At 37.8% G+C, this 18,853-nt stretch overlaps 1 protein-coding gene across 3 annotated transcripts in view; it reads left to right on the top strand.

Annotated features, from left to right (window-relative positions):
- LOC137655808 (Bardet-Biedl syndrome 7 protein homolog) overlaps nt 1-18,853 on the top strand; it is a 90,161-nt gene that overhangs the window by 46,166 nt on the left and 25,142 nt on the right. For all 3 annotated transcript variants that reach the window (XM_068389965.1, XM_068389966.1, XM_068389967.1), the window contains exons 5-8: nt 1,354-1,483; nt 11,251-11,447; nt 13,666-13,876; nt 14,325-14,409. In XM_068389965.1, the coding sequence (XP_068246066.1) occupies nt 1,354-1,483; nt 11,251-11,447; nt 13,666-13,876; nt 14,325-14,409 (623 nt within the window). The remainder of the gene's footprint in view (nt 1-1,353; nt 1,484-11,250; nt 11,448-13,665; nt 13,877-14,324; nt 14,410-18,853) is intronic.

Raw genomic sequence — 18,853 nt, 5'->3', positions numbered from 1 at the left:
TGGAGGAGCAAGTCAGTGTTTGCATCATTTTATCTCAAAGATGTCCAGTCTCTTTACGAGAACTGCTACACCCTGGGACCATTCGTAGCAGCGAGTGCAGTAGTAGGTGAGGGCTCAGCCACTACATTCCCTTAATCCCATAACCTTTTTTAACCTTTCTCTTGAATGCTTTTATTGTTGTTTTTGGGTTGTTACGGTAGGCTAAGAAGCCTTCCGCATCCTAGTTGATTTGGCGGGTGGTCAATTCGTTCTTGAGAAGCGCCTAGGTTAGAGGTTGTGTAGAGGTCCTTTAGTATGGGTTGCAGCCCTTTATACTTCAGCACCTTAGAGTTGTTCAGCCTCCTAAGAGGAACGCTGCGCTCAGTAAGGAAGACTAACTTATTAAAGGCAGAGTAATGGTTCAAGTCGACTTCCTTACCAGGTACTTATAATTTCATTGTTATTTTGAATAACTGATAATATGAAATACGGGATACTTAGCTTCTTGATTAACATGTACACTGGTTTTCACCCACCTCCCTGGGTGTGAATCAGCTACATGATTATCGGGTAAGATTAATATTGAAAAATGTTATTTTCATTAGTAAAATAAATTTTTGAATATACTTACCCGATAATCATGATTTAATTGACCCACCCTTCCTCCCCATAGAGAACCAGTGGACCGAGGAAAAATTGAGGTGGTGTTGACAAGAAGTACTGCAGTACCTGGCCACAGGTGGCGCTGGTGAGTACACCCCCCTCTTGTATAGCGATCGCTGGCGTATCCCGTCCGTAGAATTCTGTCGGGCAACGGAGTTGACAGCTACATGATTATCGGGTAAGTATATTCAAAAATTTATTTTACTAATGAAAATAACATTTTAACACTGTTCTTCATTTAATAGATAGATTAATAATAATGTATGTCTTTGCTGGTTTTAGAATACATTTATACCCTAAAGGTTCAGTGAATGGGCTATGATTAGATAAAGATATTCATTCATGTGCCTTATGCCAAGGCCAACAATATGATTTGAAGTGTAGTTTGGAATGTATAAAGTATCCAGAGAAACTTCTTATAGAATTCATCTAGTTCCAAATTGGATTTGTTGTAGAGGCTTAAAGTGGAAGGGGAATGAAGATAATAAATCAGGTTCAAGTGTCAAGTACTTGTGGTCTCTTCTACGTGGGAATATTTCCTTTACGATCTGAAACTAATCTAATTGATAAGGCTGATTGAGTTTACGACTTGGTCCCATTCATGGTGACTAGTCAAGATAGGAATTTGTAAAGCCATTGTTTGTATTTGTGATCCATATGATTGTTTTAGATATTTTCTATTTAAACTTTAATGGAATGCTTTTTTTTCAGGTACATAAGTGGGAGTGATTTGCTAGTGTGTGGCGAGCACATATATAACCATTATCATGACTGCCAAGATTCTAGCTACTTCCTAGCTCCTGACAAGATTAATGACGTCATTTCTCTTCCAGCAGAAAAGGTAGGCTTTACTTATCTTTACTAAAGCCTTATAAAATTCATTGTTTTCGTAACACTGACCAAAAATTCATAGCTATTCCTTCAAAAAAGAGAAATGTTTAGACTACATACATACATACATATAACAAGGCACTTCCCCCAATTTGGGGGGTAGCCGACATCAACAAATGAAACAAAACAAAAAGGGGACCTCTACTCTCTACATTCCTCCCAGCCTGACAAGGGACTCAACTGAGTTCAGCTGGTACTGCTAGGGTGCCACAGCCCACCCTCCCCCGTTATCCACCACAGATGAAGCTTCATAATCCTGAATCCCCTACTGCTGCTACCTCCGTGGTTATCTAAGGCACCGGAGAAAGCAGCAGGGCCTACCGGAACTGCGTCACAATCGTTCGTCATTCATTCCTATTTCTAGCACGCTCTCTTGACTCTCTCACATCTATCCTCCTATCACCCAGAGCTTTCTTCACTCCATCCATCCACCCAAACCTTGGCCTTTCTCTTGTACTTCTCCTATCAGCTCTTGCATTCATCACCTTCTTTAGCAGACAGCCATTTTCCATTCTCTCAACATGTTTAGACTAATGATAGAAAAATAGTTTACCCTTACCAGACATTGTAGTAGTGGAAAGGTTGATGGCACACAGCTTGATCCACTTCAGCCACCTCACTGATAAACAAACTAAACCTTTTGAAACGGTAACAGTTTGACAATATAAACTTGCTTATTTTGGTTCTTCTCCCAAATTTTAAGCGGAATATCGGTTTAACTTGATTCTTTTTAATTCTTTAGCTATGGTAAGCAGCCCTTATGCAATCCTTTTCTGACCAGGGTACCTATTAATTTTTCTTTTCCAGGAATTTTGTTGAAACATTCATGTCAGTATCCTATAAACTACAACAACATGATTTTCTCTAATTCCCTCAGGAAGAGAATGTAATTTTATTCTTTTCTCAATGGTGTCGTAAATAAAGTTTTGCTGCATGTATCTCTTAAATTTTATTCATTGTATTTCTATGTCTTACTTTAAATACGGTATTTACATTTCTTATGTTATGGTTATGTTGAAAGTGTCAGATGCGATAACTAGCTTCAGTCTCTGACGCCAATAGAAAAGAGTGGAAGCTTTTAACCTGGAGATGGCAAAATCATAAAGGTTATTGGTATGCACCTAGTCATCATATGATATTGCCTCTCCCAGGAGTTTAGAAGAAAAAATAACTTAGCTATAGTGTCACTCAATTTTGAACATCTACCTGGATGTCCAACACAGCATTAGGTATTTGGAGATAAAATTGGAATCTTTTCTTTGACTTTCACTCCACCTTATGCTAAGCTGCTTATTGCCAATACCTCCATCTGAGGCTATGGCTTTCTCACAAGACAAAACTCACAAATCCAGGAGAGGGGTTCATCAAAAGAGGTTTCATTCCTCTACAAAGGTGGAGCCTCTACACCATCATTAATAGTCGTCTTATCAGGTAATATCTAGGCTAAATGATGGCTGGGAAAGTGTAAATCTGTACCATCTGTTATTTTAGTAAAAGAAGATGTGGCCAGTTTCTGTCATTGTAGTTGACCCTGACATTCTTAAATGAGTCACCAGCTATTCATTTCAAATGGTATTCTCATTTGCGGTCAGAAGGGTTGTAGTCGAGTTTTTTTGGTGGCTGGAACTACTGGTTGTATAATGAATAGGAGATAGGTCAACAGTGTGATGTGAATTGATGGCAGAAACAAGCCCACAAGCTAGTATGTAGCAAGAGTAAGAAGAGTGGATGTGTGGAGGAGACTTGGTAAGTGTGCAATTGGAAGCAGTTGGGTGTTGTCTTTGCAAGAGGAGAATGGTTAGCTTATAGAATTTGTTGAGGATTGGGAACTGAAGCAAGGTCATCTGCTGGAGTGAAATTAACAGTAGAATGATTATTGGAGTTATGATCGTGATTGTGTCTGTTGGCTGCATCTGATACTTTGATTAAAACGAGTACCAGGTGTTTGAGGTAAATGAACTGACATACGAGAATGGAGGATCACTAAGTTAGACTCGCTTATGCTTGCTTATTGATAAGAGATGTACCCTCAAGCATGAGGAATTGTCTGATGCAATTAGCAAACACATTTTCTAACTCATGGAACTTAGAACACAAGAAATAAGTTAATGGAGTAGTAAGTTAATCATATTCAAGCTTATCTAAAGAAACATGGGCCTTAGTACAGCTGGCACCAAAATGAGTAGAAGTAGAAGACACCAGGAAAGTTTTAGACGTTAAAGAATTACCATCCTGAGAGTATCTTTGGGACTACTACTGTCAAGGAAAATCTCATAAGAATTCAACAAACTATGGTATGCTTCAATGCCAGCTAAAGACTAACCTGGATAGGTGTGCTCTTTGTTGTTTATTGTATTGTTTCCTGCTGAGATGATACTTACATTGAACAGGAGACCTGTTATAACCACCAGAACATGTTATATCTGGTGACAAGCCTTACCTCTGAAGCACAACTCAAGTGATGAGAAACCCTACCATAGCTGGCCGTGGAGAAACCAGAGAGCTTAACAGGAAACCCAATGCACCTACATTGAGGCATGATAGTGTATAAGTAAATATAATGCAGCATGATTAAGAAAATATCCTGTGGAAAATTTCTGCTATCAATTGAAAACAAACTGTACTAAAAGTCAAAATACTTAATATCAAGCTACTTATTGATAATTCATGAAATAATCTTACTAGGAACAGGAGTCAGTGAATGAACAAAATCTTTCTAAAAAATTGGAAAAAGCAGTTAGCTTGCCAAGGGTGCGAAAACAAACAGTAAGTAACTTATTAAATGAAAATTTATAATTAGGAATAGAATCATTCAAAGCTGACATAAACTGCACATATTAACAAATATTGTAGTGCAATCTAATTATTTACTCAAACATAAGCAATATCATATAATCTTAGATAATGTGGCAAATTGGAAAACAGAACACCACCAGCTGATTTTTATTATTTCTATGCCATGTACAGAATGTAGCTGTTCATAACTATAGTCCATTTCATTTAGCGAGTCATATTTGCACAGACTCGCAGCGGTGCCCTTTTAGCTCGGAAAAGTTTCCTGATCGCTGATTGGTTGGACAAGATAATTCTAACCAATCAGCGACCAGGAAATTTTTCTGAGCTAAAAGGGCACCGTTGCGAGTTGGTGCAAATATGACTCGCTAAAAGAAATGGACTATAGTAACAAAGATTAATGGAACTCTACACATAAATGCGTCTGTGTAAATTAAATTAACTCGGAGAAAATGGCAAAATATATAAGTGAAATGAGGTGAAAATAGCTCTTCCTCTCTAAGACCAATGTCAGGCATATTGCAATCCGAGAAATCATTTATTTGGGAATCACAGATCTATGCTCGGTACAATAATCCCTTGGGTATTGCAGGTGTTACGTTCCAAGCCCATCTGCAATCGCTGGAAAACCATGAAGTACATACAGAAATGTACGGAATATATTTTTCTTTAATTTTATGATTTTTCATGTTTTTATTATATTTTTAAATGTAAGCTTTTATAAGAGCAAAATTGAGAACTTTATTCTAATACTAAAATAATCAAAATATAAGATTTACCTCTTCAAAAACCCCAATACAAAGAGGAGTCTACGATATACAATTTTACATATGATATAAATCCATTACCTGTATATACAGTGGAAGTAATCGGTGAACCGCAATATGGTGAGGGATTACTGTATTGCTCTATAAGTAGAAACAGGTCCTCTTATTTATGGTGATCTCTGGGATACTTGGTATGCATAAAAGGCTATAATAAAAAAGTAATGATCAGAAATGATCCTACTGTTAGAGTTATATTACTAATTGGTTCACATACGCCTTGTAGCCAGTTGTGGTGGAAATATATATGGTTAACTCCCCGTACAGTGGATGGTCATAACCTGTTTATTGACATTTTCCTTTTGTTTTAAATAGGAAGTCAGGATTTAGTTTTCTTTATCAGGTTTTATAATGAAAGTAAAGGAAGGCCTTTGTATCCGTGGACTATGAAAAGTATTTTAAGTTGTTATTTTTGCATTTCCAGTTTGAATTCTTAAAGACAACGCTGTTTTCTGGAGAGGAGGTAATTTAAAAGTAGATTTGCATCACACAGATCAGTGCATTGTAGTTTTTTTAGAATTTTCTTTCTTTTAGACTTGCACATCTGTACTCAATGTTTCACCCAGCATAGCATAAGCTAATTAAATGTGCTGTATATATTTTTCAGTTAATATGTCCTTACCTCCAAATCAACCTATATTTACTGTATGTATAATCTTCCAACTTTATTCTCTTACCTGTGATATTTTTAAGTTACATTATATTATGTAGATTTCCATTAAGTATAGATTTATTCTTTATTATGTTAGTGTTATTGATATGTGCTGTGTAAAATCAATACTATTTGTAATACAAAATTCATTTTCACACAAGCCCATTACTTATGACTAGCTCTTTCGCTGTAAGCTATAGTCGCTGTTAAAACTTCAGTCTGTCGGTATCCTTGTAAACCTATGGGAGGACCCAACAGCCTGAACTAACTTTCTTAATTATAGTTGATACAATGGAAAAAGTCAGTAGGTTAAGAGGAACTCACATTAGAAATAATTCTTCAGGAAATTTAATTTCATATTTTAAACATCTCTAAGTTGTGTAACTTCTATGAGAGGACCCAACAGCCTGGACTAACTTCTTTTTTTTTATTTAGCATTTTGTAATCAATCACTACTGTAGCATGACAGATGAGCCATTTCTGCACAATATCTATACAGATACAAAAGAAAGTCCTCTAGATTTACTGGTACAGTATTTTATTTTTATGAATATTTTTTATTTATTTTTTATTTTTTGCATATGGGTGATAGTAAGACTGGGCAATTGATTTGTTTTATAGATTTGTGAATGGTATTGCTGGAGATATAAGGTCTTGATAACAGAAGAAGAAGAATTAGGAAGAATTTTTTCCGCCTGTAACAACAATGTATTCACTCTTAACTGTATAAAGAGTAGAAAACTTTGGAGAATTAATAATACCAATTCCCTAATATCGCAAGAGGGTCTGCCACCCTCTTTTATTCTTCTCCTGTACTTCTCTTTCTCCCTATTTCCTTAATCTTTCCCATTATTATTATTATTACTATCCAAGCTACAACCCTAGTTGGAAAAGCAAGATGCTATAAGCCCAGGGGCTCCAACAGGGAAAAATAGCTCAGTGAGGAAAGGAAATAAGGAAACAAATAAATGAAGAGAACAAATTAACAATAAATCATTCTAAAATAAGAAACAACATCAAAACAGACATGTCATATAATAAACTATCAACAACATCAAAAACAAATATGTCATAAATAAACTATAAAAAGACTATGTCTGCCTGGTCAACAAAAAAGCATTTGCTCCAACTTTGAACTTTTGAAGTTCTACGGATTCAACCACCCGATTAGGAAGATCATTCCACAACTTGGTCACAGCTGGAATAAAACTTCTTAGAGTACTGCGTAGTATTGAGCCTGGTGATGGAAAAGGCCTGGCTATTAGAATTAACTGCCTGCCTAGTATTACGAACAGGATAGAATTGTCCAGGGAGATCTGAATGTAAAGGATGGTCAGAGTTGTGAAAAATCTTATGCAACATACATAATGAACTAATTGAACGACGGTGCCAGAGATTAATATCTAGATCAGGAATAAGAAATTTAATAGACCGTAAGTTTCTGTCCAACAAATTAAGATGAGAATCAGCAGCTGAAGACCAGACAGGAGAACAATACCGAGTACCTTCCTTTGAGCTATTAACTGGATTGTATCCTGGGGTACTCTTCCTTTCCCCATATTCCCCACTTCCCCATTCTTATTATTATTATTAATTATTAAAGTCATCTCAGAAATAGCAATGGTAGACTACATATTAGAAAAGAATAATCAGAACTTACCTGAGTTAACTTATTCTTGAAGACAAACTTATATACCTCCGAGTCAATCTCTTCTCTGTATTATCCTCCCCTTCAGGATCTTGGTCTGGTAATCTTCAGGGCTTACCTTTTGTTTACCACTACTGTAATGGCAACCTTCTCTTCTGCACCAGGCAAGGGATTCATTTCAGCAGTTGAGGTCGTAGCTTCTATGTTAATGCTACCAGGAAAAATTCAAGATGAACTAGTGGCCAAGCTTACATTGGGCTGATCCACACTTCCATCCAGAACATGGGTCCACTATTTCTCAACTTCAACTGAAGCTTTTGAAAGATTATTCTAAAAATCTGTGTCTCCTTTCACAAGGATGATGTAATATATCATTTTATTGATGATTGTGTAAAATGGTTGCTCATGAATGTTGACTTCAGTGGTTGGAGAAATATTAGGATCCAGACTTCCAGCCAGTCTTCTGCCTCAGAATTCAAGGGTCGTATAAAGCTGACTGGATCACCTAAAGATGAGGATTTTGCCATAGAAGGACATGAAGTCATTTGAGAGTGCAAGGGCTTGAAGATAGGCAATCAATTTTAAAATGCACTGTGTACCAATAAAACCTTTACTGTTTGGTACACCAGAAATGCTAAGCACAACTTTCAGAGCTAGGATTCAGAATAGGAGAGGTTAGGATAGGATCATTGCCTTTGTTTGATGACTAGCTTACCTCTTCAGATTGTACAAACAAAGCAAAATCACCTAAAAGCTTGTGAAGTTAACTACTATCGACCCCAGCAAGCTTGGTAATATCCAGAGTGGCATTATACTCTATCCACTCCTTGATAGTAAGATAAGCAGAACTTGAGTGGGGACCGGTGTGTCAAAGCATGTCAAAATTAAGCATTTCCACTCTCATTGTATGGTATATAAAGCCAGTAAAAGATATACAACACAAATGTAATTGGTTTCTGAAATTTTTTTTTGCCAATTATTAAATGCTCTCCTAATTCTTTAGCTTCAAACAACAATGAAACAAAACGTTTCTTCTTATATGTGGCAGAAAAATTTTACAGCGCTGCCAGTTCGTATCTGAGGTGTTAAGGTGACTACTATCAGGCTTGGTAATATCCAATGTGGTATTAGCAGCCGTACTCTCAACTTATCTCAACTAGCCTAGTCTTCTCTGCCATTTTCCCAGAACTGAAAGTCGATTTTCTTCTACAACTGGAATCCTTTATGTGGGTAGCTATTAACTGTTAAGGAACTACGTTCATCACAACTGCTAATCAAATCATTCTTTTTGCCCTGGCACTGACGCAAGAGAATTTGACGTAGGCCCAATATACATTTGATGTGTACTCTACCTTTTGAGCATGCTGATTATTCCAATTACGATTGTAGGTTTGTATCTAAGAAACACATTTTGAATATTCATATACAGTATAAGTTGCTGTTCTCTTACACTTGCAATCACAGATTCATGATTCATAAGGAAACTGTACAAAGAGCACGTAAGCTGAAGTAATTAGGCCATGGAGTGCTTATTAACGTTTGCAGATGATTTTTGAAATGAAAATTTCTGTAAAGTATAAAGTACATGTAGTATTGTTTTTAAAATGAAAATCTCTGTAAAGTATGAAATGCACACCATATTGGTAATGCACTTTGATGGTATTACATGAGAAGTTACGACTATTGGATAGATTTGCATTACACTTCATATCACGAAATATATCCCCTGTATTTTAAATGTGCACTGTACTTTTTTATGCACTGCAAGGTTAGATATTAGAATATAGGATAATGTTATTCAAACTTCAATTTCTGTGAATGAGGATATGATTTTGTTCTTCTAAGTTATATGAAAATGTAGCAAATTTCAGTAGGATAGATTTTGGTTTTGAAAGGTATGTTAGACTAAATTTATCTCACAAGAAACCCATTACTGTATTTGTAATCATTTTATTTTCTAAGTCTTCAAAAAACCTAGAAACTCCTTCCTAATTAAATAAGAATAATCTGCCTGCTAGTAATACAAATTATTGGTTCACTTTTCATGTAGAGTATATACACTAATTGTGAAAAGCTTTTGTTTACCTATTTACCTACATCAATAGGCATTGGAGATAGTGATGATGATTATGTATTTCAGCTGATCGAACTCCCAGATTTGATTAATCAGTTCCCCTTTAATTTTACTGTAGTTTCATAAGAATTTATTTTAGGGTCCTCATTGATTTCTTTTGTTAGGGTTTAAAAATATTTAAATGAAATCCTAGGTGAAGTTGTCATTGCTAACTGAGTGGTGTTCCATAATCTTTTTTCTGTCTCCCCAAATGGTACTGTATTTATCAAAAGAAAAGTGTATAGGAATTATTTTGGCTCCTCATTAGGTAGTTTAATGTTGTATTAGATAGTATAATGTTTGTTTTTCTGGGGGTTAATGTGCTGTGTTGTCTCCAAGGACTTTTTTTTTTTTGTGAAAGACTAGAACATGAAATCAAATGCGACTTGAATACCAAAGAAATACTGTTTCCCCTGCTCCGGGTTCAGTATATCAACGTACAAAGCACGTACTCGGTGTATATAAAGAAAACCTTTTGAGTTCAGCCTCGATTGAATTCGACACAGCACCTCTAATGTTGAAATCCATCTACTGTACTATGGGTGACGTCATTAATATATCATCACCTCATGGAGAAAAACTATCGTCCCAGTCAGAGACAGTGCTACAAACGCATCACTTTGCGCCCAACCACCATCTACGTATTCATCGGGTCCAACCGACAATGCCTCTAAATGTCTCTTCTTCGAAGTGGAAAAGCAGAATGGAAACATTAGGATGAATAACAGCAAAGGAATAGGTTTTTCCTCATTTTGGCAATTTACCGCTAAAATACGAGTTTAATTTTGGTCAAATGCGCCGGCAGTTGATTACTGTAATTGTATTTGTTATTTCGATTCATTCATCATTGTTAGCAGTTACCTGGCTTCATGTAAACATTGATGAGTTTTATCAGTCAAACTTTCTCAGTGTTAAAATTTGACATCATTTTCTAATTGATTAATGAACTCAGATAATTTTTGTATTATTTTAGCTTGTATAGCGAACTAATTTCCATCATTCGTAACGTTATTCAGTCTTTCGAAGATTTTGGTTTTTGGGTTTCAAATTACTGGTATCTTTCATTTTTTTCATTCTGGTTATTTTGTTTAGCACGAGTGTATATATACACTCAGTGAGGGTATGAAACTGAATTGGAATTTAGCTAAATCTTATTATTTACCTATAATTATGGGTAGGCTAGTGTAATCTGATGTTGGTGTTTTCGAGTCAATTTACAAATAGTTAATTATTAACACAGTAGAGATTAACTACAAATCCTTCACTGATTGATAAAATTAGGCAGTTTCCTGACTAAATTCAATGTTTTTTTTCACATACAGGAATGGATATGGGAAAACAGATAATTTGTGGAGCGGGGTTCTCCTTTCCCCCAATGGTCAAAGTTGATGAATGTGATCTTTGCTGTTACATCACAAGAAATTTTTTATCAATGAATCAACTGTAGGTCTCTTTTTGATATGCAACATAACTTTTTAGAATTGTCATTGCTCCATTTTCATTTTCCATTCCGGATCAAATATCTGGTGAGCCCTATAAGAGATCTAAGTAAATGATTGATGATGATGGTGATTCTCTCTCTCTCTCTCTCTCTCTCTCTCTCTCTCTCTCTCTCTCTCTCTCTCTCTCTCTCTCTCTCTCTCTCATGAAATATATGATGTATATTATGTTTGTTTTTTCTCGGCAGATGAAGACACTTGTCCCCGTCTTAGCGTGCGAAGATCGACTCCTAAGAGTAATGTCAGGTTCTGATGTCTCCTATTCTGTTGAGCTTCCCTCACCTCCCTCCAGCCTCCAGCTGTTTTATAATGATGGCGGGGAACATGGAGACCAGTTACTTTATGGCACCTCGGATGGCAAGATTGGTCTAGTCCAGTTGGGAAGGTAAGATCTGGATACAAGTACGATACGTGTTTCTTCATTCGGAAGGAAATGTTTCTATGTGTTAATGTGCATGTGAATTGTAATAGTGAATGTAGGGAAATATTATTTTTATCCACATTCAAAATATTGTAAACATTTATTCACCATATACCATTTTCTTCTTTAGTCTTTCTTTTACCTTTTCACATACTACAGGCATTATGATTTGGCTGCTGCGCAAGGTTGCATACTGATATATAGGAATACAGTAGTAATAATAATGATGATTTCCTGTGATTTCCTCTGGTACTGTTCTCAGTTTTCCTCTACCGGATGGAATGGCGTTATCCAGATTGATTTTTAATATCCATCCATATACCAAGGCACTTCCCCCAATTTTGGGGGGTAGCCGACATCAACAAGAAACAAAACAAAAAAGGGGACCTCTACTCCAGCCTAACAAGGGACTCAACCGAGTTCAGCTGGTACTGCTAGGGTGCCAAAGCCCACCCTCCCACATTATCCACCACAGATGAAGCTTCATATTGCTGAATCTCCTACTGCTGCTACCTCCGCGGTCATCTAAGGCATCGGAGGCAGCAGCAGGGCCTACCGGAACTGCGTCACAATCGCTCGCCATTCATTCCTATTTCTAGCACGCTCTCTTGCCTCTCTCACATCTATCCTCCTATCACCCAGAGCTTTCTTCACTCCATCCATCCACCCAAACCTTGGCCTTCCTCTTGTACTTCTCCCATCAACTCTTGCATTCATCACCTTCTTTAGCAGACAGCCATTTTTCATTCTCTCAACATGGCCAAACCACCTCAACACATTCATATCCACTCTAGCTGCTAACTCATTTCCTACACCCGTTCTCACTCTCACCACTTCGTTCCTAACCCTATCTACTCGAGATACACCAGCCATGCTCCTTAGACACTTCATCTCAAACACATTCAATTTCTGTCTCTCCGTCACTTTCATTCCCCACAACTCCGATCCATACACCACAGTTGGTACAATCACTTTCTCATATAGAACTCTTTTTACATTCATGCCCAACCCTCTATTTCTTACTACTCCCTTAACTGCCCCCAACTCTTTGCAACCTTCATTCACTCTCTGACGTACATCTGTTCTTAAAATATTCTATTTTAATTGTTCATTACTTCTCGTGTAGTTTATTTATTTCCTTGTTTCCTTTCCTCCCTACGCTATTTTTCCCTGTTGGAGCACTTGGACTTATAGCATCCTGCTATTCCAGCTAGGGTTGTAGCCTAGCTAGTAATAATAATAATAATAATAATAATAATAATAATCCCACCAAAATAGTATTTTGCTTTGGTTTATATATTTTAGGGAGAAATTAAGACTTTTTGTTATAACTACTTTACAAGGATTGATATGTCAAGAAAGTTCCATATACAGAAATGCCTCTCACAGTCTGGATCGGGCATTCACTGTTCTGTGGTGTTGGGTAACAGTTAGCCTTACCAGATGTGTAGTAAATTTGTTTGGACATTTAAATTCTTTGCACTTGCAATAAAAATCCATGTGCTGTTTTAGAAATATTATACCTATTTGTACTATATGCGGTATATGTTAGGTCTAGGGTGATATTTAATGAAGTTTTCTATGCCTTATATTGTTTGGTGTGTTGAAGGATGTTAAGAATATTTCATATTCATTGAACATACTTAGGTCATGCTTTGAGCTTAATAGTGCTGCTAATTTATGGTCATCATGCTATGAGAAAAAAAAAGCTATTTTTACTAACTTTGTCACCAAAATGGAGAGGATCTTTATCGCTTTTACCCCCAGGCTATTTGGAACTTTCCAACCCTTAACCCCCTTGGGTTATTTTTTTTCAAGCACATTTGGTAGTATATATTTTTTAAAATTGCTCTAACAGCCTTAATTTTTGTCATAGAGAGGTCAGGTTGATCTCATTCTCTTGGAAAATGCCTGAAGTTTCTCAAAAAATTATAGAATATATGCAAAAAAAAAAAATGTAAATAGCAGTTTTTTGCAAGGACGTACCAGTACGTCCATGGGGGTAAAGGGATGAGTTTTGTGAAACGTACCAGTACGTCCTTGGGGGGTAAAAGGGTTAAGAACAATATTTTGGTCCAAATAGTTTTTGCAAAGGAAGAGAAAATTTAGATGACAACTCGCTGCATTTATTGAAAAAACATCTCTTTCTTTATAGCTAAGTTATTCTACTGGATATTTTCAGAGGCTCTGCAGCACACCGTTGGGTTTATGATGGAAGTTCGAACACTGGAAACATTACCGCATCTCGTTATGGGGGCATCACCTGTATGGATCACTACGATATGACTGGGGATGGCGTGAGAGATCTCCTTGTGGGCAGAGATGATGGTCATATCGAGGTGTTTTCTTATGAGGATGGTGATGAATCAGAACCAACTCTTCGATTTTCATTGGTAAGTACAGTGTTGTTACACTAATTTACTATACTATACTATACTATACTATACTTTTGGAGCCCTTGGGCATATAGCATCCTAATTTACCTACTAGCATTGTATCTTAGCTTATAATAATAACTTTACTAGTGAAATCGCTGGTAGTCCCTTAACGGATGTGAAAGGTGATGAAATTATTTAGGACATTTGATGGGAAGTGGTATGGAATAGTTTGTAGCAAAAGCATAAACTTGAAAGAAGAAAATGGGACAAATGAAGACTTAAACCTGACTAGAGATCTGGAAAATCACACAAAAAAAGAAACTTCTTTCCAAAATTTTATTGATTCTGTTTGATTTCAAGTTAATGTATGTAATTTTATTTATCATATAAAGATAATTGAGTATACATCATCTTGGAGTAAAATTTATGTAACGTTCTTATCGGTTTTTCCTTTACCTTTCAGGCATGTAACGAGAGTGTGACTGGAGTTCAAGGTGCAGTAGTTGGAAATGCTGGCTATGACGAGATAGTAGCATCTACGTACACTGGTAAGTGTAATGATGTTCATTCATCTGTTCATAGGTGGCAATTTGTGATTTTGTATGTGTCGAGTCTTTCTTGTCTCTGGACTAATTCCACTCTTGCTGTGGCCTGATTGGTAACGTCTCTGCTTGGTGTTTGCCAGTCGGGGGTTCGAGTCCCGCTCAGACTCGTTAGTGCCATTAGTGTCTGCAACCTTACCATCCTTGTGAGCTAAGGTTGGGGGAGCCTATAGGTCTATCTGTTGAGTCATCAGCAGCCACTGCCTGGCCCTCCCTGGTCCTAGCTTGGGTGGAGAGGGGGCTTGGGCACTGATTATATAATATATGGTCAGTCTCTAGGACATTGTCCTAATCGCTAGAGCAATGTCACTGTCCCTTGCCTCTGCCATTCATGAGCGACCTTTAAACCTTTAGACCATTGTATATTGATTTTTACGCTAAGTCTTTATGCAGTTTGGCTGAAAGTTTAAGATTCTTGAAACTGTTGTTCAACTCCTCTGAATATTACAAGTATTGTTTGGACTGATTTCTATAAGTTCTTTGGATTTTGACATAGTTCAACATTGTAAGATATATAGGTGAGTCTCCTGTGTAAAGAACAAGGGTTTATATCTATGTAGGAACAATGACCAATTTGAAAGTAATCTTTATTTTTCCTAACGATACAAACCTGAGTTTCTTTACAAATACTTGTTCCACCATCACCTTCCTCCCAGTAAATACTGCCTGCAATCAAAAGAGGTCTTGGTAGTGAGTGTGCGGGTGGGCCTGGCTTACCCCCCGCTAGTTTTTATGGCCATTTACGCCAGTTCACGCAGAATCTTTTATGCAGAGAACTTCAGGTTTGTGGGAGTAGATATAGGTGGCTGGGTAGCCCCCAGCCACTCTCCTCTACCTACCCACTGTAGTGGTTAGGTAGGGTTGCCACCTCGCACTTAAAATCTAATGGCAGCCTTCCAGCTACCGCTAGAAGTAATATCCAATGAATAGCTACAGGTCTGTATTAGTTAGGGAAAAATACCAATTATCTCAGATTTTGTCATGGTTATATTTAGGAAAAATACTATTTTAAACATAAAACTTACCCGCTGGTTATATAAGAATGGCTAGCGTTCCCGACGCCAGCCATTCTTATATAACCAGCGGGTAAGTATGTTCAAAAATTTATTTTATTATGAAAATATCATATTACTTCGAAAATTTTCATATTTCTAGAATACTGGTGTTTTACATAAAATTTAGTTGTAAGCCAATAAATTTTATTATAAATAGATTTTAAGTATTTTCAGATTTTCACGTACTGTAATTTACTTTCATTTTATTTACCTGCTTTTAGGCACATTACATTTAAAAGATGTGAATTTACTCGTGTCATATAACATGATGCAAAAATATATTCGTTGATTAAGTCATCAAATTTTAGAATCCCAGTGAAGTACAGATTCCTTTGTGTGAACACGCTGTTCTATCTTATTTCTCCTCCTCTTGTTTGTTTTTAAGTTTTTATAGCTTATAAAAGATCTAATTTAATGTTGTTACCATTCTTAGAATATTTTATTTTGATTGTTTAATACTTCTCTTGTAGCTTATTTCTTTATTTCCTTTCCTCACTGAGCTATTTTTCCCTGTTGTAGCCCTTGGGCTTATAGCATCTTGCTTTTCCAACTAGGGTCATAGCTTGGCTTGTAGAATAATAATAATAATAATAATAATAATAATAATAATAATAATAATAATAATAATAATAACTGTTACTAAATCTAGAAATGTCAGTTAATGGTCTCATAAAACTTAATTTTCAATATTAAACTTACCCGATGATCATATAGCTGTCAGCTCTGCTGCCCGACAGAAAAACCTACGGGCGGAATACGCCAGCGATCGCTATACAGGTGGGGGTGTACATCAACAGCGCCATCTGTCAAGTAGGTACTCAAGTACTCGATGTCAACATAGAACCAATTTTCTCTCTGTCGTGCCACTGGCAAGACCTACTAAATACGCTGTTACTAACTGGATTTGTTTTCACAACGATTTGGTGAAGTACACTATTCCAGTTTTGAGCTTTCGCTATGCAGGGGTTTTATCTTCATTTCAAAACTTGAACTCGTTTTGGATAGATTTAATTATGGTGACGAAGAGAGTATGGACTCTCTTTCACTTTTAAATGGAAGACCCTTCCCTTAGACGGAAGTGTGTTTAGGTTTTTGGTAATTTTGCTTAACACGTTATAGATCTATATATTTTATATCTCTCCGCCTTTATAGGCCTCTTCGATTAACTTTCCATTTATTATAAACATATAACAATAAATTTTTATGTTTGTTTATATGCGACCTTTCCTGATAGTAGGCGGTCCTAACTTGGAACCGAAGTTAATTAACATTGAGCCCGTTATATCGTATTTAACCTTTAAAGAATTTAATACTTTTTAAATTTTAATGTTTTATGAAAGAATTTCTTTGATAGTCTCGTACTGTTTTCAAAGATGAACTAACGTTTAGTTTTTAGTCTACGCAGTTGTTGACGTTCAGGACGTTCAACATGCGCTCTATCGTTACGATAGAGAGAGAGTGTATCACGGTTTCACTTTGCAGTAAGAGTAAACCGATTCTGGCGTTTCGTTCATTCTTTCTTAGCTTAAATGGTTTAAATTCTAAATTAAAGGAACTTTTTATTTGGAAAACCTTTCAGTTTTTTCCTTTAGCAAATAACATGTTTTAACGATATATAATTGGGCTCTTCTCTCAGGTGCAAAATCAAGAGAGAAAGAGAGAGAGAGATAGAGACGGAGGGAGAGAGAGGAGAATAAACGTTTCGTTCAAGCTGGTAACGTTGTTCTCGTTTTTTACTCTCCTCCCTAGTCGCTGTAGGGGAAGAAGGTAAAACGTTTCTAGGCTTTTATTCTTGTTCCCAGGCTATGTGCGGTGAGAGATTTTAAACGTAGTTTATTTGATCTAGTGTTTAGTCTCTTTCCCAGCCACTGAATTCTTTATCTTTATTTATGTTTTCTGTTGCATTGTACGACTGTTTTTCGCAATTACTACCTTTTAATGAAGGATAGGATTGCGTGTTTCAGGTAGAAATCAGTTAAAGTTTCGATTTCAGTGAAATAAGTGCAAAACAGAAAATCAAAGTGATAAAGTGATATGCGCAAAGTGTTACAGTGTTGCGTCCGAGGGTTCGTCTGTTCGTGCCAGTCGTTCACCTAGTCCGGGACCTCTTACAAGCTCCCAAGCCCAGGGGAGAAGTAATGTCGAACGACTTATGGGTTCCACAGGCCTTGATCAACGAACAGACTTTTTTTTTTCCCTCCGTGGTTTCGGGCGTATCTACCCAAGATCGCCCCACCCACACAAAGACGAGAGAGCCCATTTATTCCTCGTCTGCGGAAGAGGTTTCTCGTAAGAAACCATGGACCACATCTCGCAGCTTTTTAAGTGCAAGTCGGTCCCTTCCGCGCAAGTCCAACGGCCCAGGTGTAGCCACTGGGTCAGTTCGGACTCGCTGCAGTCATCCGACGACTGCACACCTCCCAAGAGAGGCAAGGTGGTACCGCAACAGGCAGTAACTCCGTCTGTTGCCGCACCAGCTGTTTTAGACCCTCAGTCACAACGGACAGTAGCTCCGTCTGTTGCCGCTTTTGTAGACCCTAAGTGGTCTTTACTGCAGTCTATGCAGACTCAGTTAGCTGCGGTTATGCAGGAGTTTCGTGCGGAGAAGGTTGACACTGCTCCCGTTAGCCTACAACCTGCCACAGTTGTGCGCCCAGCTCACGCTGAGGCTGCCTGCTCCCACACTCCGGCTGTGGAGAGCTCCACCACCGATGCGCAGTCGACCCTGCCAGACGCATGTTGACGTTAGCCGACGTGCGGCACCCTCCGTTGACATGCGTGAGCTACCGCATCAGCAGTGGGAAGGTGGAGTCAAGCTGCCGTGTTTTGACGCGATGCGTTAGTTTCCGCAACCCACGGCAGTCCCCACCACGCACCACCACTCCGCTTTGGTTGTTGCCTGCTCCCACACTCCGACTGCGGAGAAGGTTGACGATGCTCCCGTTTGCCTACAACCTGCCACGGTTGTGCGCCCAGTAGATGCTGCGGCTGCCTGCTCCCACACTCTTGTTGTGAGAGCTCCTCCACCCATGCGCAGTCGACCCTGCCAGACGCATGCTGACTCCCACAGACACACGGAGCACTCCGTTGCCGTGCGTGAGCTACCACAAGCTGCCGTGTTTTGACACGGTGTGTCAGCCTCCGCAACCCACTGTGGTTACCGCCACTCGCCCGCAGCAGACTAGTCAGTCAGGAGTTGAGGCTTCCCCACACAGCTTTGGTTGTTGCCAGCTCACAGACTGTCAAGCAGTTACATGACGTTGCCTTCTGGTCTGCTACTAATGCACCAGTGCTGTATGTCCTCACGCACCTGTTGTGGTTGACAGTTCACAGAC

The sequence above is a fragment of the Palaemon carinicauda genome, chromosome 16 (genome assembly GCF_036898095.1).
Source record: "Palaemon carinicauda isolate YSFRI2023 chromosome 16, ASM3689809v2, whole genome shotgun sequence".
Classification (NCBI taxonomy): domain Eukaryota; kingdom Metazoa; phylum Arthropoda; class Malacostraca; order Decapoda; family Palaemonidae; genus Palaemon; species Palaemon carinicauda.
The sequence above is the reverse complement of the archived record's forward strand: the minus strand, read 5'-3'. Positions and strand labels throughout refer to the sequence as shown.